The sequence below is a fragment of the Lemur catta genome, chromosome 5 (genome assembly GCF_020740605.2).
Source record: "Lemur catta isolate mLemCat1 chromosome 5, mLemCat1.pri, whole genome shotgun sequence".
Taxonomy (NCBI): Eukaryota; Metazoa; Chordata; class Mammalia; order Primates; family Lemuridae; genus Lemur; species Lemur catta.
In genome coordinates this window covers 67,303,148-67,326,642 of record NC_059132.1, presented here as the reverse complement: position 1 = coordinate 67,326,642, position 23,495 = coordinate 67,303,148, and the positions used below count along the sequence as shown (strand labels likewise).

The window sequence follows — 23,495 nt, the reverse complement described above, 5'->3', positions numbered from 1 at the left end:
AATATGATTAAAAAATGGGCAAATGTTCTGGGCAGAAAATTCACCAAAGAAGATATACAGATGGCAAATAAGCATATGAAAAGATGCTCCACGGCATATCTTATCAAGGAAATGCAAATTAAAACAATCATGAGATACCATTACACATCGATTAGAATGGCCAGAATCTGGAACACTGACAACACCAAATGCTGGTAAAGATGTGGAGCAACAGGAACTCTTTCCTTCACCACTAGTGGGAATGCAAAATGATATATCCACTTCACAGGACAGTTTGGCAGTTTCTTACGAAACTAAACTTCTTCTTACCATATGATACAGCGATTGTGCTCCTTGATTTTTACCCCAAATAGTTAACAATTTACGTCCACACAAAACCTGTGCACATATATTTATAGCATCCTCATTCATAATAGCTAAAACTTGGAAATAACCAAGACGTACTTCTGTAGGTGAGTGGGATATATGTAGAAAATGTCAGTAAGGACCTTCCTAGATTATTACCTTCGTGTACCTCTTGGTTGGCTAATACACAAATGAGATTCTAAAGACATCTTCTGCTCTCACAACATCACAACTTTCACATGATTTGAAAGAATACTCTTCAGGCATAAAGTCTAAATTAAAAATAGTTGAGAAAACAAACTAAACTTTGTAGTAGATGAACTTTATTATGGGTTGGATTGTGTCTCCGAAAAGACATTTTTAAGTCCTGACCCCTAGTACCTCAGAAGATGACCTTATTTGGAAATAGAATCATTGCAGATACAATAAAATAAATTAAGATAAGTTCATTCTGGAGTAGGGTGCATCCTTAATCCGATATGCCTGGTGTCCTTATAAAAAGGAATACCATGTGAAGAAAAACACGCAGGGAGAATATCTTATGACTAGAGAAGCAAAGATTGGAGTGATTCCCCTACAAGCCAAGGGATGCCAGAGAGTGTCTGGGGCCATTTGAAGCCACAGGGAGGAGGAAGGACCCTCCCCACAGGCTTCAGAGAATGCATGGCTCCATTAACACCTTGATTGTGGACTTACAGCTTCCAGAGGGAGATAATAAATTTCTGTTGTTTTAACCATGCAGTTGGTAATATTTTGTTATGGCATTACTAGGAAATTAATACAAACTAGAATACAATGGAAACTTGAAGCATGTATGAATGCAGTGCTATTAGACACTACCATTTTCCAATGATTAGCAATCTTCCTTTTGGATTTAGATATGGATACTGTCATAATAACTAGATTTGATCTGCTCATATTTTTTGTTCAACCAATGGCTATAGTGGTGCAGTTATGTTAATAAAAACTAAAGAAAATCATAAAAAAATTAAAATTAAAAACTAGAATAAAAACCCAAAATATTTCAATATGTCAGACACACATAGATCAAGATGGTAAGCCTTAACTATAAATGTATCTTAATTAAATTAACTAATCATTTATTGTTACTATAAAATATAAGTTTCAAGAGTTTCATTCTTGCAAAACAAATCATGGGGTATATGACAACATAAATATCTTAATTACAATAGCTTCTAATTTTGTTCTAATTCCAGAGTTCAATTTCTTAAATTCTAATTCCTGAAACAGTAACTACTCAATAAATGTAGGCTGAAATTAAAGAAGATAATGCAAATGATATGAATTTTAGCTAATTTGGATAATGATAACTATTAATATAATCAAATTTGCTAACAAGGTGATTTTAATATGAAGTCTTTAAAATGTTGCTCTATTCCAAAGGTTAGAAATTCTTGCTTAATAAGACCAATATTCTCCAATGTCATGTTTTTGAAAAAAGCCATAAAATTAACCATCAAAAATGAATAGCATGATATTATGAAAATAACCTAGTATTTTTTTTCCAAACCTATATTCACTGTTAAGGGCAGGAGCAAAATCTGCCTAAAGGTATGTTATTGGGATCATCAAAAAGTCAGCAAAATCCATCATTGCTATCACCATTTTTCTATCACCCTGATTTGGCTTCTTCTTTCTTCATTACTTCCTGGAATCAGTATATGTTTTGGAAGAAATCATGGTCTTTAGACAGTTTAATACTTTAGACAGTATTAAAACCAAATTTAATATGTTCAAATTGATTCTTGATTATTTAAGAAGTACTGGAATATGTCAGTGATTCAATACTATCTTAAGTTTTTATTTACATTTTGCTATAGATATGCTCAGCTATTAGTCAATAGCATGTTTATATTCTGGATAAACCATCTTTTATTGATTGATAGAAAATTAAATATTGTATAGGCTCCAGAGTATATCAGGAGAGATCTTATAAATTCTATAGGATAGATAACTGGTAATTCCTTTAGGAATTTAAGGTATAGAAATCTATCAAAAGTAGAAATCTCTTTTCAAACTGTAAAACAGCATAAATTAGTCAAATTTGTTCTTAAAATAGTTGTATTCTCATACTTTAATAATATGGATTAAATATATATAGCATTATTATACAGTAAATTCACACAAATGCAAGCATATTGTGTATACTATACATCAGTAAGTTTGTTAATTTAGTAAATAATCATACCTGAGTTAGTTCATTAATATCTACAAGTCCATTACTGTCTGCGTCAAAATATTTAAACATTTGATCCACCAACAGCTTCTTCCGAGATAGGTCATCACCATTAGGATTTTCATTTTCTTGCATAATATACTTTTGGTTTTGTAAGTCTAAAAGCATTTTTTTCATCTTGCCGTATTCGGTGGTCTTGCAGTTATCTCCTGTAATAAAAGAAATAAGTTATTTTAAAAGCAATATTATTGAAAATAAATAATTTATTTTATTAAAGTTTAGAAGCTGATATTTTATGGATAAGATACTATGTACATAATTTTTACATGTCTAGTTTTGCATGATTTATGATTTGTTCAAGGAAGAAGGAATGAACACTGTAGGACAGAGATTCATTTCTATCAAATCTAATATTAAATAACAACATATTTACTGTGTGATTTCTTTATGACAAAGACACTGATGTTATGAGGGATGTAGAAAAACGTGAGAGGTCCAATTTTCTCCAGTGTTTAAATTTATTGTCTTACTTTTAATCCTGACTATACATCTCTAAATTGATAGTTTTACAGGTGCAGGAAATGAGGTGTAGGGAGGTGAAATGAATTGCCCAAAGCAAAAGGTTCAATTGTGCTGTACTTGCACTTAAATGCACATACATCTGGCTCCAGAAGATTATACCACATTTTTTATCTGAAATATTTAGACGTTGGATTTGCTTTAATGAAATTTATATATATATATATATGTATGTGTGTGTGTGTGCACGCACACACATGCATGTGTATACACACACACACACACACACACACACACACACACACACACACACCCAACATACTTCTGTTAGTTCTGGCTATTCTTAATGGCACTAAGCTTATTAGTTTTCTCCCAAAAGTCTTTTCTAATTGCTCTGATATTCATTTATCTCTCCCCTTAGAAAATTCCATGTATAACATGGTATATAATTGCATTGGTAGCTTAAATTTGATCTTTGTAAATTTCTTCTCCACAGCTAATTTATATGCTTATTGAATTAAAGCAACATTACAGATTTTTCAGTATCTCCCATGTAAGTAACCATCACAATACCAGGAGCATCATAGTTAATGAAAATAATTGCTTGGCTTAATGTCTCTCAAAAATAACTACAGTTCCTCTAATATCTTCACAAGTTATTTTACAAAGAATTTCACTTGATATATTTACATGATGATATATTTATAAATAGTGCATTGAAATGAAATGCATGCTGCTGATAGCCAATGTGATATAAAATATATTACACAAGAATGCAGTGCATAATGTAATTTGAAAATTAAACACTAGGTATTATATTAGCTGAAAATTTTTACAACATACTTTTAAGAAAAAACCCCTAACTTTATAATTATGGTCAATTTTTACAATTAGGCTTTGACAGCATCTACAATTTTAAAAGCAGATTTCTAAAGATGTTTAAATATGTCTGAGAAGCACGGGGTTGACAAACATTATTTGAAATCTCATTCTCTTTCAAGACAAAGTGAAATACAATCTCTTCTAGAGAGATGATAGACTATCTTTATTTTTCAAAGACAGCAAAATTACTACTGTTGTTCAGCAATTTCAGTTTTCAACAATACTGTTAACAAGTTCTTTTTTACAATAAAATGTAAACTTGGTGCTGCAGATTAAGTCAATCTTGCATTATTCTATTCTTACTAAATAATAATAATATGTTTACACAATAGCCAGGAACTCACTGACAAAAGAAAGAAGTAAACAAATCTGGAGCCACTGCTAGCAATTTTGGTGTTTGGGAAAGTAGCACAAAAAGAACCTTCAAATATGAGTACTTGTGCTTGTGTGTGTGCATGTGTGCAACAGGAAAGAGAAGAATGTGTGATGGAAGAATGGGAAACAGGATTATAGCCCATTCCAGTAGCCACATCTTGGATTTTTATATATGACCCTGGATCTGTATCTCCTTCATTTCTATGGACTGCAGGGGTACAGGGTGGAGGTGGGAGGCAGGTGCTGACCTTGGACCACAGGCAATGAAGAGATCAGAATGTTGGTGAGAGTCAGAAGGGAAATGGGACTTAAACACTGAATACATTGTAACTAATATTTCAAATTGGGGGAGGAGATAAAGTTTAGGTTGTCACACTCTTATTTTGATCTAATCAAATCAGTGGTGATGATCATAATACTCTCATTAATGCTTTCATTCACCAAATTGTTATAAATTTCTTCTCAAGTCCAGGCATTGGGGAGGTTGCTGGCAATCCAAAGAAAATATTAATAAAAGCACTAAGGCATTCACATTCTATAGAAATGGACAATAAATCGTTTAAAATTAATTAAATATTTGTAAAAGTTGTTAATTTCATAAAAATCTCACAATTCTTTAGTAATAAACAGGTATATCTATTATTAAAATAGATTTGCATGTAATGCAGGGTTCCTGTGTGCCAGGAAATTTATACATATTAAATCATTTTATACATATTAAATGCTTACAACAGCCCAAAATGAAAGGCAATATGATTACTACCATTTTACAGATGAAGAACTAAGGCAAAGAGAGATTAAATAACTTGTTCAAGTTTACAAAGCTAGAAAGTACAAAATGATTTTTACACATAGGCAATACCTCTCTTTTATCCTTTAATTTTACTTCCCTCATCTTCAGAGTTTTTCATGGCCATTTAATAGTAAAGTCAAGTTTTATACGATTCATAAAATTTGTCTAAGGATTATTTGCAAAGTAAGGGATAAATAAAATAATAAACTCTAGGCAATATCACTGTGTATACCACAGGTGGAGAAAGAAAAATCACAAAGAAAAAAAAAGAAGAATCTGAGAAGTAACAGTTAGACTCTCAGAAGGTACTAAAAAGAAAATCAAAGGGAAAAGAACTTTTCAAGAGAGTATGATGAAATGTCAAATGTTTCACAGTAAAACTAAGATGAACAGTAAGACATGTCCATTGGATTCCTTCAATATAAAAAAATTTTAATATTATGATGAGTTAAGAAATGAATTCAAAAAGATGATTTGGAAATGTTAGGTGTTTATTATTCTTTTAATAATTGTCAATAGGAAAGAAAAAGAATGAATATGGTTAATGAAGAACAATAGGTATTTAAAATTGCCCCCCTGCCCCATCCAAGACTAGCATTGGGCAGAAGGATAAGACCTTCTGTTTGTTTATTTGGTTGCTCAGGTAGAATCCTCTTCTCAAAACTTAATTGACAAGTGGAATAGGATTGGCATAGTTAAAGCAAAGAAATATTTTCCTGGATTCACTTCCTGATCTGGAAAACCAGTACAAAAGTTCCTCTGCTGTTCCTATTCTAGACACGAGGATATACTGGTGAACAAGACCCTATTTGTTGGTCTCTGTACATCAGCTTCCTTTCCATGGATGTAGTGACAGGGCTGTGCTGATTCTTGACTCTCAGTAACTCCAAGGGCAGTTAAAATCCATCTGGCCTGGAAGGACGCAGAGTTGCCGACACTGAGATGGCTGCACCTGTGCAGCTGGCAGTGCCTCTCCATGTCCCTGAGGAACTGAGGACAATTCCGCCTCACATATCTGGGTGATGCAACCATCAGTTCCGAGTACATGAGAAGTGCTAAAATTTATAGATTATATCAGTTATGCTTAGTATAATACGTTTTTGCTAAGGCTTCAATTTGTTCCTATCTCTTTCGAAATTACATGTTTATCCTTCCCTCTGATCTACCAGTAAAAAGTACCAATTCCTTTCAACACAAAATATCCAAAGTCTAAAAAATTATTTTTTCTCTTTTTAACATTTATTTTTAGAATTTGATTAATTTGATTCTAATATAAGCTGAAATGTGAGAAATCCAAATAAAAATTTAATGTTTTCATGTTAGTGTCAATTCCGTTTGTATATTATGATGTATATAGGAACTTTTCTTTTTGAAATATTCAATAATATTATAGAATTCTTTAAAAATATTTTAGATAAATGTTTTGCATTTATAGCATAACAACCAAGTCAAAACTTTAGTTGATTGATTTAATATGCATATATGAGTCAAATTGAGCATGGAAGCTATCATATTCATATTAATTGTAAGTTGTGAATCTGTGCATACAAAAGAATTAAAATTATCTTGATTAAAAATAGCCTCAACAGAATTTTAAAACAAACTTTAATCTTTAACTGTAATATCTACTTAAATGTCAAAAACAAAAGGATGCAAATAATATTGTGTTACATGAACTTTACTTAAATGTACCATAGTTATACATAAATTAATGTAGGCTTACTATGTTTCAGGTACTATTCCAGTTCTGGGGATTCACTCGGACAAACAGACATACACAAACCAATTCACAACACAGTACATTTAAGGAGCCACGATTTTATCATACATCTGGGGAAATTTTTAAAAATGACTTTTTAAAAAAATGTTTTGGGTTTACAGAAAAATTGAGCAGAAATTACAGAGCTCCACATACCCTATTCCTTCACACCTACAGATCCTCCCCCACTATCAACATCCCACATCAGAGTGTTGCAATCAATGAACCAACATTGACATAGCAGTATCACCCAAAATCCAAGTTTACATTACAGTTCATTAGGTACATTAGGTACATTAGGGTTCTTGGTGTTATACATTCTATGGGCTTTGACAATTGCATAATGACATGTATATACCATTATAGTATCATACAGAATAGTTTCACTGCCCTAAATATCCTCTGTGTTCCATCTATCTATCCTTCTTTCCCTCGTAACCCTTGGCAACCACTAAACTTTTTACTGTCTCCATAGTTTTGCCTTTTCTAGAATGTCATATAGTTGGAATCATCCAGTATGTATGTAGCTTTTTCAGATTTACTTTTTTTCATCTAGAAATATATATTTAGGTTTCCAAGATGTCTTTTCTTTGCTTGATAGCTAATTTCTTTCTAGCACTGAATAATATTTCCTTGTACAGATGTACCACAGCTTATTCATTCACCTTTTGAAGAGCATCTTGGTTGCTTCCACATTTTGGTGATTATGGATAAGGCTTCTATAAACATCTGTGTGCAGGTTTTTGCATATGAGCATAAGTTTGTGTAAATACCAAGAAGTGTTATGGCTGGATTGTATGGTAAGACTATGTTTAGTTTCCTAAGAAACTCCCAAATTGTCTTCCAAAGTGGCTGTACCATTTTGCATTTCCACCAGCAATTAATGAGAGTTTCTGTTGCTCTGCATCCTTGCTAGAATTTGGTGCTGTTAGTGTTTTGAATTTTCAACATTTTAATAAATATATAGTAGTGTCTTGTTTTAGAGAGAATTTTTTAAATTCATAAAGGATTATTTTTATAAGAGATCTTGCTTACTTTACCCTTCCCTCACTTTCCACATCCATGAAATTTGATTTGACTTAATTTAATATTGCCCTAAGCATTGTTAAATGGTTAAATAAAAATGACTAAAAACAAAATTAATTCGATTGACATGCTTACTGATTAATTTTGGGAATTAATCTTACTGGAAATAAAAGGGAAGTATTATGAGTTAAAAATCCATTCTTCAAACACTTTCTACTTAGGAAATAATTTGTCAATTATATGCCACACTGTCATTGGGAACTGTCTTCTAATCTTTCCAAGCAGTAGTAAAAAAAGGGTTTGATTCTCCTGTTTGGCAACTGTGAATATGTATGAGAATTTTTAAAAAGACATTCTAGTATCCAGGTCACTCTGCTTTCTTAACCCTGAGACAACATTACTTGAAATGTTTCTAAAGGCTCCAACTATATTCAAATGTAACACACTTTGCATCAAATGTGAAGCTTAGCTGTTACTTCTTTCATCATCCCCTTCCACCATTCTCACAAACACAAAAACATGTTATAAACTAAAAATGCAGAGAACTGCTGGCAGAAAACACAACAAAATAAAACAAAGCACAACACAATCAAGAAATTGATAATCTAGAATGCTTAGGACCTAAGAAAACATAACTTATAATATTAGCTATCATAACTGGTAAAATGCATTATTTTAAGCTCAGTGAATTTAATAGTCTTTAAAAATCATTGTTCTTAGAGTGAAAAACCAGGAAAATATAATATTCTTCATATGAAAAAAGACACATCTCCTATAGAATATATGATAGCTAATGCTGTTAAGCTGTTTGTCACTTAAGTTTTGTCTAATTAATCTTTTTTTTCTGATAACCTGTCTGCAAATAATTTGGACATGGCATGCAAGGCCATCCTTCTTTTCACAACCCTACAATTACTGTTTTAATATGAGTGCATTTTGTCTTATATATCACATAGATCTTATAGTTTTGGTGTAGCAGGCTGTGCTTTATAGGGGTTATTAATTTTGATTTATATTTCTTTGGATTTATATTACATTTAGGAATAAACATAGATGAAAGATATTCTCTTTGTAAAACATCAGAATTTTATGGGAATACAAATGTTTTGGTTACATGAATTGCTTTTGTGCAGTTTAAGGCAAAGTTATAAGTGTGTCCATCACCCAGATAGTGTACATTGTACCTGTCAGGTGCATATTTACTCATCCCCTCCTCCCTTCCCACCTGCTTGTTTTGCGTTGTTTCACTGTCATGTGTGCACCTGAGTGTTGATCGATTAATTCAAATTAAACAGTGAGTTCAAGTGGTGTTTGTTTTTCCATTCCTGTGATACTTCACTTAGAAGCAATGGTCTCCAGTTCCATCCAGGTTGTTACAAAAAGTATTAGTTCACCATTTTTTTTTTATGGTGGAGTGGAACTCCATGGTATACATATACCATATTTTATTAATCCACTCATGTATTGATGGACATTTGGGCTGTTTCCACATATTTGTGATTGTGAATTGTGCTGCTATAAACTTTTGAGTGCAAGTGTCTATTTGATAAAATGACTTTTTATCTTTTGGGTAAATACCCAATAGTGAGATTGCTGGATCAAATGGTAGGCCTACTTTTAGTCCTTTGAGGTATCTCCATACTAATTTCCATAGAGTTTGTACTAGTTTGCAGTCCCACCAACAGCGTAGAAGTGCTGCTTTCTCTCCAGATCCACACAAGTATCTATCATTTTTGGACTTTTTTATAAAAGCCTTTCTCACCAGAGTTAAGGGATATCTCATTGTGGTTTTGATATGCATTTCCCTTATGATTAGAGATGTTGAGCATTTTTTCATGTTTATTGACAATTAGCCTATCTTCTTTTGAAAAGCTTCTGTTCATGTCTTTTGCCCAATTTTTAATAGGGTTGTTTGATTTTTTTCTTGCTGAATTGCTTGAGTTTTTGTAGATCCTACTTGTCAGCCCTTTATCGGATGTATAGGATGGAAATATTTTCTCTCATTCTGTAGGGTGTCTATTTGCTCTTTTTTGTTGTTCCTGTGATTGTCTTTGTGATCTTCTTCATAATCTCTTTGCCTAGGACAATATCTGTAAGATGTTTTCCAAAATTTTCTTCTAGAATTCTTATAGTTTCATGCCTTAGATTTAAGTATACTATCCACTGCTAGTTGATTTTTGTGAGAGGAGAGAGGTGCGGATCCTGTTTTGGTCTTTTATATGTGGCTATCCAGTTTTCCCAGCACCATTTATTGAATAAGGATTCTTTTCCCCAGTGTGTATTTTTTGTCTGCTTTGTCAAGATCAGATGGCAATATGAGGATGGTTTAACATTTGGTTCCTCTGTTCTGATCCATTTTTCTATGTCTCTATTCTTGTGCCAGTACCATGCTGTTTTGGTTACTGTAGCCTTATAATATAGCATGTTGTCTGGTAAAGTGATGTCTCCTGATTTGTTCTTTTTGCTTAACCTTGCTTTAGCTATATGGGGTCTTCTCTGGTTCCATACAAAGGGTAGAATTATTTTTTATATTTTTTCTAGATCTGAGAAAATTGACTTTGGTATTTTAGGGGGTTTACATTGAATCTGTAAATCACTTTGGGTAGGAAAGACATTTTAACAATGTTGATTCTGCTGGTCCATTAGCATGAAAGTTGCCTTTTCATTAATTTTACTTTACACAAATCAATTTTTCTACAACCTAAAAGCAAATGAATTATATTTTCTTGAGAAAAAATTCATTAAAAATGTAAGAAATTTCTAAAGTCAATAGAAAGATGTAAAATTTCTAATTTTTACCTATGAATAAACATCAGAAGAAAATTACTTAAGTAGTTGTCCTTTTCATGTATGTTGTCAGATTAAAATTAATTGCACAAAATTTGTTTTGTTTTAAGTTTTATTTTGTTTTTAATTGACATATCATAATTGTACATATTTATGGGGTAGAGTTTGAGGTTTCCATACATATATACATTGTGCAATGAAAAAATCAGAATAATTAGCAAATCCGTCACCTTTAACACATTTCTTTGCAGTGGGAACATTCAAAATCCTCTCTTGGCCGGGCGCGGTGGCTCACACCTGTAATCCTAGCACTCTGGGAGGCCGAGGCGGGTAGATCGCTTGAGGTCAGGAGTTCAAGACCAGCCTGAGCAAGAGCGAGACCCCGTCTCTACTAAAAATAGAAAGAAATTATCTAGCCAATTAAAATATATATGGAAAAAATTAGCCGGGCATGATGGCGCATGCCTGTAGTCCCAGCTACTCGGGAGACTGAGGCAGTAGGATCGCTTAAGCCCAGGAGTTTGAGGTTGCTGTGAGCTAGGCTAAGGCCATGGCACTCACTCTAGCCAGGGCAACAAAGCGACACTCTGTCTCAAAAAAAAAAAAAAAAAAATCCTCTCTTGTAGCTATTTTTAACTTTACAATACACTAGCATTGACTATAGTCGCCTTATTGTGCAACAGAACACCACAACACTTATTCGTTCTGTCTAACGGTAACTTCGTCCCCATTGACCAATCTCTCTATCCACCTCCTCCCTTCTCACTAATGTCTGGTAACTACTTCTACTCTCTACTTCTATGAGATCAGCTTTTTTAGATTCATGTGAGTAAGAACGTGCATTATTTGTTCTTCTGTGACAAAGCCTTTGTTTTTAGTCATTTATTTTCACAAATGAGTTGCAGAATTGTTTAATAAATACACTTTAAAACAATGTCTGGATTTCAAGTTTGTGATGAAAGCGGAAAACCAATATTTTGTCTTTACGTATACACCATATCCTTTTTATTTTTCATCTCTTGATTTAGTTACCTGTTTATGAGCAATGGAAACAAAAATCATGCTCTCTTTGAAGATGACAAACATTAATATTCATTTACCTATTTTTATATATGTACATCTATACACTAATTCAAAAATATATAATCATTTAGTAATACTTTATTTTATTAAATCACCTGTATTTTTTCTTAGGCTCCATAATTAAAATAAAAGATAGTAGCTTACATAATTTATGTCTAATGATTGCATTTTGTGTCTTGAATGTTGTTTAGGACATATACTAATTTCTATTAAATAGTTTAGTTTGGTAAAGAAATTTGGAATAAGCAAAAAGATTACTATGTGTTGTCAATGGAAATTATTCATTATTTATAGCATGACTTTCTAGGCTATCTGATTCTAGACTGAGGTATTTTATTATCCCATAAATTGTAGATAACTGATAGCAATGAAAAATAATTCTTGTCTATCGGTGTGCAAATGAATTCTGACTGAAAGAGATTCATTTGACTTCCCTCCCAACTCCATGGATAAAGAGAGTTTGTAAGTTCATTTCCACCACTTTCTACTTCATATAAATTGGTGGCTATTTGCCTTCTTTTAACTGATTATGACAACTGCTGGGTTTCCTTATAAATAATAAGCTAATTTAATTTTTAATATGTGTTAATTTTATATCTGTATGGTACTCATAATTTTATCTTTAAAAAATTATCCTTCACCATTCTAAACATGTTCTAATTCTTTTTTCTTAGAATAACAAAGGCCTAATATAGGTTCAAACTGCTTATGACTATTTTAGACATAAGTGCTACATATCACTTATAATACAGAGTGTCCCAAAGTCACTATATATAGGGAAAATGGGAAATTGTAGCTGAATGTATGTTTATTTAATTTTTAATGAATATTTTACAAAGAAAGTTACATTTAGGTATAATTTCCCATTTTCCCTATGTATGGTCACTTTTGGGACACCCTGTATATAAGTAAATGTACATAAGTGAATTCACAAAGATCAGTCTGAATATATCTCCAGCAAATTTAGCAAAGAATGTAACAAAAAAAGAAATCCAAATAGAAAACTTATATAACACATTTTATTTCTAATTTTTCCATTCTACATAACTATGCAAAATAAACTTCAAATGATAGAGCTCATTAACTCTCCACCTTTCTGAACAAATACACTATCACTTTACTTTAAATAGGTTATTATTATTTTTAATCATTACAACATCCTTTCAAGGAGAAAATACTATCACGTCTATTTCATGGTAGAGAAATAAAAAATAGAAATTTTAAAAGGCCATGAAGTAAACAAAAATATCAGAGTATGTTTTCTATTATTTCTGGAAGTTTCAGTATTTTGATTTGTTGGACTCAAAAGAGTTTTCAAATTACTATGAACTTCGAACAGAGTAGTTTAGACATTACTATTCCTCCCTGTGAATTAAGAAAGGTGCCTGCCTGAGTGGACACAACTCTGGGTACAAAGCTTAGAAAGCAAATACAGCCTTTGTGGAAAGAAGAAAGCATCTCTACATTGCAGTGAATACAACCCTACCTATCCTAGGAGGGCTGGCTTGACAAGTGAGGTGCAGGCTGGATTTCAGGCCCATATATTTACTGCTTTGGACAGGTGCCTTTGTGCAGTGTACACTGCACTGTTATAGTAACCCTGCCTTCAGCATTTTTATACTAGGCAGAAAGCTTACTATTATGAATTCTAATGAGGGCCTTTTTGATGAAAATACATCTAATATTTTGCACTATCATATGTATTATTCATACTTTATCATAGTCTTTCATATCTAATATAAAGAGATCAGCTAATAATATTTAATAATGACAAAAGAATTGTAAAAATACTGCTTTAAAATAGTTATTTAAAAAAATATCTGGTAGAAAAATACACCAGTAACACAGTTTAAAAGGAAATGGTGTCATTATTTAGTCAATATCATACCCACTGAAGAAGGTGCTCTTTTTATATTTCAATTTTTCTCATCCATAGCATGCATTTTCTACTACATTCTGGAGACAGGAATATCTGATCCCTCTGACTGATTCCTGCTGTTATCTGATCAGAGCACCCCAAAAGACAGACAGGATTTTGGCTGGCACCCAATATTTGAAGTTCCCAGCACAACTCCATCTCTTTGGAAGTTTGCCAGCTCTAGAGACAAAGTAGCAAGATTTGTGAAGGCATGATCTGTATTCTTGTCTTATTTTAATGACCCTTCATATGATTCTTAAACGATCTTTCCCAGACTTTGTTCCAGAAAAAACAAAGAAAAATTTAGTATTCAGTTTGTGGAAAGATAGCAAGCATTTGAAAAGTCCAAAGAATTAGGATGATAGGAAAATTTTACCCATAAAAGGAAAAGAAAAAAAGTGGGAGTTTTCTCATGAAACTCCAGAAGGGAGTATGATAAAGAGAAATGAGAAAGAGACAGAGACACACAGAGAGAGGGAGAGAAAGAGAAAGAGAGAAAAGAGAGATGATTTACATGCTAAGGAATAGAGTTGTTTCAAAAATTACTTCTTTTTCTTCCTTTATTAGATGTATTGCCAGAAAACATTTTGAGAAAATTGGTAATTTCAAGCTATCTTAAATTATAGATTAATCTATAGCAAGTTTTGGCAAACTCTTTATGGAAAGGCCCACAGGGTAAATATTTTAGGCTTTCTGACCCACACCATCTCTGTCACCACTAATTAATTCTGCTATTGTAGGGCAAAAGCAGCCATATGCATGAACAAATGGGCATGGCTGTGTTCCAGTAAAACTTTATTTAGAAAAACAAGCTGTGGGCTGTCTTTTGCTGACCTATGATCTATAGAATAATAGTATAGCATAGACAGATATAGATATAAAATTCATTAACATTATTCCTGGGCTATTTACTGGGGGGTCTGTTTTGCTGAAATTTAAGTACACTGTTTTCGAGAATGACAGAAAAACATGTAGAGATATATATATTCAATGCTGAATTTAAAAGAAGCATTGCTTTCATTATTTTGATTTAAAAGATTCTTTAGCATTGGTTATACAAATGCATTTCAATTAAGGTGTGAGAAATTAATATTTTATGTAAGTTCAGGAGATATTAGTGTCACAACGAAAGAGGGCTGATGAAACACAGATATCTTGGGAAAGTCCTTGATTTTTCTCTATTGTAATCAAAATGTGAACTGCACATTTTTTTCTTTTATTTAAGAAATTTCTTGGTCAAATGAAGTTGTTTTAGGTGAAAGTGTTTTTAAAACTATGATTAGGGTAAAATGGGTATTATATTACTTGGTGCATATATGAAAGGTTTATCCATCACTCAGTGAGAACGGTCAGGAAAGCAAGACAAACAGGCCATGAGACCACAGAGAGGACTGTTGGTGTAGCGTGAAGTTGCTCTCTAGGCATACGGATGAGAAAACAGGACCCTTGGAAGCAGTGGTTCTCAACGTGTGTTTCACATTATTGTCACCCAAGGGGCTTTAAAACTGATGTCCAGGCCACATTCCTAGCGACTCATATTTAAGTGATCAGTTGTGGGGTCTGGGCATCAGCATTTTTTCAAAGCACTCCATGTGATTTACCTGCGCAGCCAGGTTGGAGACCCATTGGTTCAGAGGTTAAATAATTATATTCAGATCACATCCCTACAAGAGGAAAAGCTGAGACTTGACATTAGTTCGGGTATTAAATCTAAACCACGATCTCCTGGTTGCTTTTCACTCACGTCAGCCTAGTAGATTACGTAGCAAAAAAATGCCTTGAGCATTCAGAGATTGTTATGATTTGTGCATATTATGGTAACTGTAAGTCTGAGTTAAATTAGAGGAGCTGAAGAAAAATGTGCCTTCACCAATAAATTGTCTCCCGAGTCTCATACATTTTGAATGCCCTATGTAAGTATAGGGACAATCTAGGCAGCGTCCCCCTTCATCTGGGCTCAGAGGGCAACAGTGTGTTTCTCCCTTTAACACTCTATAATGTTCATATATCTAAATCAAATTTATTCTCTCTTTTTCTCCCCGCTTTATTTTTTGAATATGACTCTATCCCCCATCCCTTTGGACCATAATATACTAATGATAAGGACCATTTATGATTCATTTATATATTATTATCTGCAGATTCTTGAACTGGGTTTTATACTTAATAAGGTTTCAATAAGTAGTCATAAAATAAATAAAATGCCAAGATTAAGAAAAATAGCACTTTACTCTCCCACCATACATGTCATCTATTTTTTATTGTCATAATCAGGTGAACTTAGTGACCAGCTTATTGAAGAAACTCTATCTGCATGTATATCTATTTATCTAATCATACATACATAGATCTGTACGTATACAATATGGTTATATTTTTAGAGCTTAGCTGAGTGCCCAGTACCTATATGGTTACTAAATATTTATTGAATACCTTAATATCTAAGTTTAAAAAGAAAAAACAGAAACAACTAAAAGAGTGCAGAAAATGAACATTTTATTTAACGCAAGGGGTGCCAGATTTAAAAAATAAAATACAAGGCATTTTAGAATTTCAGATAAATAATGAATAATTTTTTAGTATAAGTTTTCCCAAAGATTGCAGTGTGCTTTATCTGATAAGTTTAGTTATTACGTCTCCCCTACATTGTTTAAAATTATTTAAGGTGGTACTAAATTTTCTGTATGTCAAAGGGCTAAGGAATATGATGACATCAGGGAAGATTTCCAAGAAAACAGAGAGGCACCGTCAGGCTGAGCACTTCCTAGGGGAAGGGTCAGGAGAAAAACTTCCTGTTGTCCTGAGGGTGGGCTGGCTAAGATGTGAGAGAATTCTCTTTCCTGTTAGTTTGATCAGTTTCTTCCTTTAAAAAAAATTGTATATATTTAACATGTACAACATGATGCTTTGATATAGATAGTGAAGCAGTTACTATGGTCAAGCAAATTAACATATCCATCATTCCATAGTTATTCACTTTTTTGTGTGTATGACAAGAACGCCTAAAATCTACTCTTTCAACAAAAATTCAGAATACAAGGCAACATAAGCAATATTATTACCTATGATTCTCATATTGTACATCAAATGGCAAGACTTGTTCATGCTACATATCTGCTACTTTGTATCCTTTGAAGTACATGCCCTCCATTTCCTACCTTCTTTTTCCTCCATCCCTGGTAACCACTGTTTTATTCTCTATCTCTGTATTTTAGTTTGTTTTTATTTGTTTTGTCAGTTGTTTGATTTTTTAGATTTCACATATAAGTGAGATCATGCAGTATTTTTCTTTCTGTGTTTGGCTTATTTCACATAACATAATTTCTTCCAGATTCATCCATGTGTGAAATGGCAGGATTTCTTTTTTATTAAGGCTGAATAATATTCCATTGTGTATGTACACCACATTTTCTTTATCCATTTTTCTGTCAACAGACACTTCAGTTGTTTCCATTTCTTAGCCACTGTAAATAATGCTGCAATGAACATGGGGTGCAGATACCTTTTTGAGGTAGTGATTTTATTTCCTTTGAGTATATACCCAGAAGAGAGATTGCTGGAATATATAGTAGTTCTATTTTTAATTTCTTTAGGAATCTCTGTACTGTTTTCCACAGTGGGTATACCAATCTATATTTGTGCCATGTACAGGGTTGTTTTTCTCCTCCTTATCATCGCCAGTACTTGTCACCTCTTGTCTTTTTGATAACAGCCATCTTTATAGCCAAGCTGTAATATGATATCATATGGTGGCTTTGATTTTCATTTTCCTAATGATTAGTGATGTTGAGTCTTTTTTCAGATACCTATTGGCCATTTTTATGTCTTTGAGAAATGTTTATTCAAGCCCTTTGCTCAGTTTTAAATTGAGTTATTTAGTTTTCTGCTGTTGAATTGTGTGAGTTTGAAAATGCAAATTTTCAGCTCCAGTCAAGACTCAATGGATCAGAAACTTGGTTTTGTGGCCCAACAATCTGTGTTTTAACAAGTTCTGCAAGTGAACACTCAAGTTTGACAACTGGCTTTTACTCACAACAATATAATTTGGTGACAGGGCCCATTTGGAAATCTAAAAATCACAAAGTTTAAGTACCTTAGAGATGAGCCAAGCCCAAATTTTAGCATTGCATAATAAATGCAAAAATGTTTTGTTTTAATAATTTGATTTAATAAGGGAAAAACAAGTAAAACAGTTGAATTTCTAAACAGAATCAAATAGAAAGAAAAGCAGAGGGTGAGAAGGAATTTAGATATATTTGAGACTGGAGAGAAATTATGAGGGGCTGCGAAGTCATTATAGCATAACCCTAATGAAAGGTCAAAAGGTGAATCCTAGATTAGGTTTGATTTTGAGACTATATATCGTTAAATGACTGATCCCAGTTACCAAAGGGCAAGGCACCTAGATTTAGAAATGAACTCTAATATTATTAGGTAGATAGCCAGGTACCTCTGCCCCCCCACCCCCAGGACAAAGCTGGAGCCTCCAGGAATTGCTACATCTGGGGGAGGAGGGAACACTTTATGAATCTTACAATCATAACTTAGTGTGCCAAGTGCAAAAGAATGCAGAGGATTCTCTAGCCCATGGCCCAAGGAGCACAGGTGAAATGGGGTCTAATAGGTGACCTAGGACAACCTAAGGCTAATCATCATGTCATTAGTTCAAATCTATATTATGGTTCACTCCCACAAAATAGGCTTTCAGAGAGGCTTATGGGAGATCCACATGCACAGTAAGACACAGGTCATATAACTCCCAACTGTCATCTGAAGCATCAGCAGGGCCCAATCTAGACACTATAAAACAAGACCTCAGACCATGACCAAGGCCTTTTTGCTATGACAAGGAGTTTGTCTGTCATCTGTAGGGAATGTATCTGACTCTTGCTCTGTAAACCTGTATCTTGCTTTTGCCCTACAATCCTGTCTTTCTGTCCTCAGTATACCTCCTTTCGTGCTTACCTTGCTTTTGGGGTGTCTGGTCTTTCTCCGACCAAGAGCACACCAAGAACTGACATTTCAGACTGCTGACCTGACAGTATATACTAGTTGTGAAAGTGTGGGTGAAACACTTCATCTTTCTCTGCCTTAGTGTTCTTAATTACTATAGTGATATCAAAACCTAGTGCATGCATTTTTGAAATTATTAAATGATATTGTATGTGAAGAGCTCACTAAAGTTTATCGCAAAATGTTAGATTCTGCCCCCAAACATTAGATTCTCCTTTTATATAAACATAATACATCTATCAAATTAAATATTAATATTTTGCTTAAAAATGTTTTAAGTTAGATAATAGTGATATGAATTCAGTTTGAAGAGATTCCTTTATGATGTTCTGATGTTTGCAAAGGGACAATGTATGGAAAAAAAATAAAAGATTTTTGCCTGAACTATTTCGATAGTAGAAGCAAAGAGATTTTGACTCAAATTACTTTACTCTTTATCTCTAATCTCCACTTGACATCTTGTTCACCTAGTCTATATTTTAGTACAATGCATGGCTTACTTGAAAGCAAAAGGGAAGCAAGACCTAATGGATACATGAATGACCACAGCCAATTAAAACTGAATATTCACAGGGGCCAAAACTGAGCATGGATACATTAAATCCTGGCTATCTTTTTATGAGATAACTATTATCTCTTTTTTGTAAATGAGTAAACTCTGGCAATAGGGTGTTGAGTAAGTTTCCAAAAGAGACATAGTTAGTGAATGTTGGAGTTGGGTTATGAAATCAGGCAGTTAAACTCTAGAGTCTGTGTATTTAACCACTGGGCTGTGATTCAAGCCACTTGAAATAAGGATGTTTACAAAGTAATATTGATTCATAACCATAACAGCAATTCAAATATTGACATAACATGCAGGACATCCGTTCAAATTTAGATTACCTTATCATACAGATGTAGTGTAGAATGCCATAGATGCTAAGATTAGACTTGGCAAGCTGATTATTCAAATGGTGGTGTCTTCTCTTAAAGCATTAATTATACATTTTCTTTTTATTATTGAGATAAAATCTTTTTTCTATTTTCATCCTGACTGTTTGGCTCTATATTTAATTTCCACATGTAAATTCTGAGGATCTGAAAAAGTTAACCTCTTATTTTTTACTAGGGGGCTGGAAAAAACTTATGTTACAAATCTTTTCTCTGATCATTAATTTCACATAATGGAATAAATATAGTAAAGTAAAACCAGTTCAAACCAAAGATAAGGTCTTTTTAAAGAAAAGGCTGAGAGGAACATTTTGCTATGACAGTTATTTCTTCCATTAGAATCTGAGAACTAGGACAACTGCCACTGTCAGCAGCTTTCCCCACATGGCCTAGCCAATTTTCACCTTTCAATATTTATGTCAAAGGACATTTTGGAGCCATAATATAGACTAAATTTAAATTTTAAAAGAATCTTTAAAAAGAGAAAGTCTTCCTCAAGCTGGCAGATGGAAATGAATATACAAAGACCTCCTTTTGTTCTCAATTGAGACAGAATTGCCCTGATTTTTCTACCTCTTAAGTAATGCTAACTTTTAATTTAGGTTTTGTTAGGATGTAGTTTTCATAAATTAGCCCTTCTAAGTGACTGAAACTTGGAAATTTAGCAAGTTCATTTTTTACCAAGGTCCAGTGATGTTTTAATTCAGAAAATGCCATGAAAAATTGTTAGTTTAAAAATTGTGAACCATAAACTGTGTAAGCCCTGGCTATAGTAGGTTGTTCTTCATGTTTATAAATATCTTTAATATCAATAAATATTTAATTATCATAAGAGCCCACAGAATCCCTGATAATATTACAGAATTGTTGAATATTGTGAAATATATTTTGGTGATATTTTTAAGTAATTGACAGTCTATGTGAACACATTAATTTCAGTTTCTTTCAATAGGAGTTTGGAAATACTAAGAACCATTAGAAAATAATGATAAATGATAGTTAATGTGCTTCATTAAACAGCTACAGGGAATGGTATTAGGTGATGAAAAATGCTATACTTGTCAAATTATGAAGATAAAAAATAAATATAACCACACATTTAAAGTTCCAATCTTTAGAACAAATGAAACCTATTTTAAATATCTTAAGGTTTTCATTTTTGTTTTTCATGCATTTATTGTTGGGGGTGGTTCTGGGAGGACAAGAATAATACAAAGCTATATATTTCTTATATGAACTATATTATTTCTACTGTTTAATATTTTTATGGGTAGTATACAGCATAATTGGCAAACAGCAGGAGGTTCCATCTGAGTTTATTTATTCATTCAATGCATATTTATTTCTTGGAGAAATGAATAGGGCCTGACAAATTCTTTCTCTGCTTTATGCTTTTCTAGGGTCTGGGATTTTCTTTAAGGGAAAATTTGCTCAGAGAAATATGAGAAAGAATCATATCTGCAATATGAAGAGATCCTTCTATTTTATAACTCTATGTTCCTAATGGGAAAGCAAAGCTCTCTTCTTCCAGACATTCTAGGTCTCAGATTTAAAATCTTTTATCCTGATAGCATTCAGCCTTAAACACACTGTAATCAGAATTTTCATACATTCTTGTGAAATTGTAGTTTAAATATTTCATTTTATTACTGTTATATATAAATATTTATAAGTATCTTACCTAGCTAATACAGTATGGATAACAATAATACTAAAAGTTTTTGAGAAAAATGTCTATATGTAGCAGATATTCCATCAAATTTCTTGAATACTTGATGAGCGGTGATTGAAATATATGAAGGACAGAGTAAAAAGATATTTCTGTTGTGTCTCTAGTACTAATATGCTTCCTTTTCCTTAGCAAATAAACTACAGCTATGGCATTCTTTGAAGATGTCTTTCTCCTTGTTTGCACAGCATTTAAGGATAGATGCTAACTTTACCGTGATGCTCAAGCCACAACAGTGGGTAAAAAATCATGCAGTCATAGAAAGGTCTCACATCTGTGTATACTTCTCAAGCACATTTAGATAATGTGCTGTTCTTTACACAAAAAGACAATTTTGATTGACCTTTAGTATTTTCTTCATTGGAAAAATAATAGATTCTTTGAATTCTTCCTTCACATGTACTTGAAGATGCAACCACATCATACCTCTGTTGCCTTAGTTATGTCTAAACCAGGTGCAATCTTTGGTCATGAAATGAAAGAAAGTTAACTGCCTCCCACAAGAGTTGGTTCTGCGACTGTGATTATAGTCACTCTCATCTAAGCATTTCTCTAACCAGTCATTATAACGGTATTATATGTATTTGTATACACATGTGTGTCTAGATATCTGCCTAAACCTAATAGGCACACTTATAATCATCCAATCCAGAAGACACCAGCAAATGATGAGCTAGGCAATGCACTCAAGGAAAGTGATGTAGAACCCTCAGTTTGCTCTACTCCCATATCTATTCATTTTGGTAGGGAAAACAAGATGATAAAACTTTACTATATGAGCAGCCTTATCAAGCTGTATGTTCCATCCTTCCCAATCCCACGGTATTAATTATATTTATTATTAGGTCAATACCGAGGATGCTCTTCTGAGTTTTAGGTAAAATTTAGTAGTTGCCATCTGCTATGTCTAAGACAGCATCTTCAATTTATGTTTTGCGGCTGCTAAAACATAGGAGACAAAGAATATAAATGCTGCTATTGAATAGAAAAACTCTATTCATATGTGGATGAGAAATTGAAAAAATTATTCTGTTCTATCAATAATGACATTCACCATGTTATAGAACAAAAGGATGCCTCTTGAAATTTTGTACTTGAAGATAGCTGAGTTGAATATATTTTGTAGCAATGACTTGAAAAGTTTTGAAGCTTAATAATTCACTGTCTTTGAAAAGTTCTTTTGCTCCTATTATTATGGCAAGAATCTATAGAGAGATAAAGATATAAAACACATATATTGAGTTATGAGCTTTTTTGGTATCCTAGCCTTTAGTATATTTTACATTTCTTAGTTTACAAATTTAAAAGTGAATTAATTTGATGCTGTGTTTAAAAGCATACTGCATGATTTCTGAATAAAGCCAAAATTATTTACATTTTTATTCTGTTTCGGTGCATGGTAGTACTGTCTATCACTGGCTTTGTGATTGATTAAATGGGTAAAATTCATCCTCTAGCATAATATGGTTCAGATTCATGCTAGAAATACATTTAAAATGTTCCATATAAATAAAATATTGGCATTTAATTGGTTGCAACTACTTGGAGGCAAATAATATATAATTTGTATGGTCTTTAATATCTATGAGTCTGCAAAACATTGAAGGTCAAATGTTCTGTATTGACTCATTATAATAGGCAAATTTCAAAGTTGCAAATTTTAAAATATTAAAAATACTCATAGTGTATAATTTTAATATATCAAGTAAATTTATATGAATAGATGTTTTTCTATTTGTAAAGATACTGACCAATAATTTTTATAAAAAGTATTTAGTATAATAGCTTCCAAATGCAGCCCTGACAAATTATCACTAACTTAGTTTAAAACAACTCAACTGTATTATCCCACAGTTTCTCTAGGTCAGAAGTATGGGTACACTGTGACTCAGCTGAGTCCTCTGCTTTGATTTTCACAAGGCTGGAATAAAGGTATCTGCTAGACTACATTATTTTCTAGAGGCTCTTGGGCTAAACCCCCTTCTAAATTCATTCAGATTGTTGGTCACATTCCGTGTTTGCAATTACAAAACTGAAATCCCTTTTTCTTGCTTGATGTCATTTGGGGACCACCCTTAGTTTCTAGAGTTCTCTCTGTGGTTCTTGAATATGACACATCAAATCCTTATCATCTTT

At 32.8% G+C, this 23,495-nt stretch overlaps 1 protein-coding gene across 3 annotated transcripts in view; it reads right to left on the bottom strand.

Moving 5' to 3' along the window:
• Positions 1-23,495, bottom strand: part of FSTL5 (follistatin like 5) — a 633,702-nt gene that overhangs the window by 309,685 nt on the left and 300,522 nt on the right. For all 3 annotated transcript variants that reach the window (XM_045552739.1, XM_045552740.1, XM_045552741.1), the window contains exon 5: positions 2,555-2,751. In XM_045552739.1, coding sequence (XP_045408695.1) covers positions 2,555-2,751 — 197 coding nt within the window. The remainder of the gene's footprint in view (positions 1-2,554; positions 2,752-23,495) is intronic.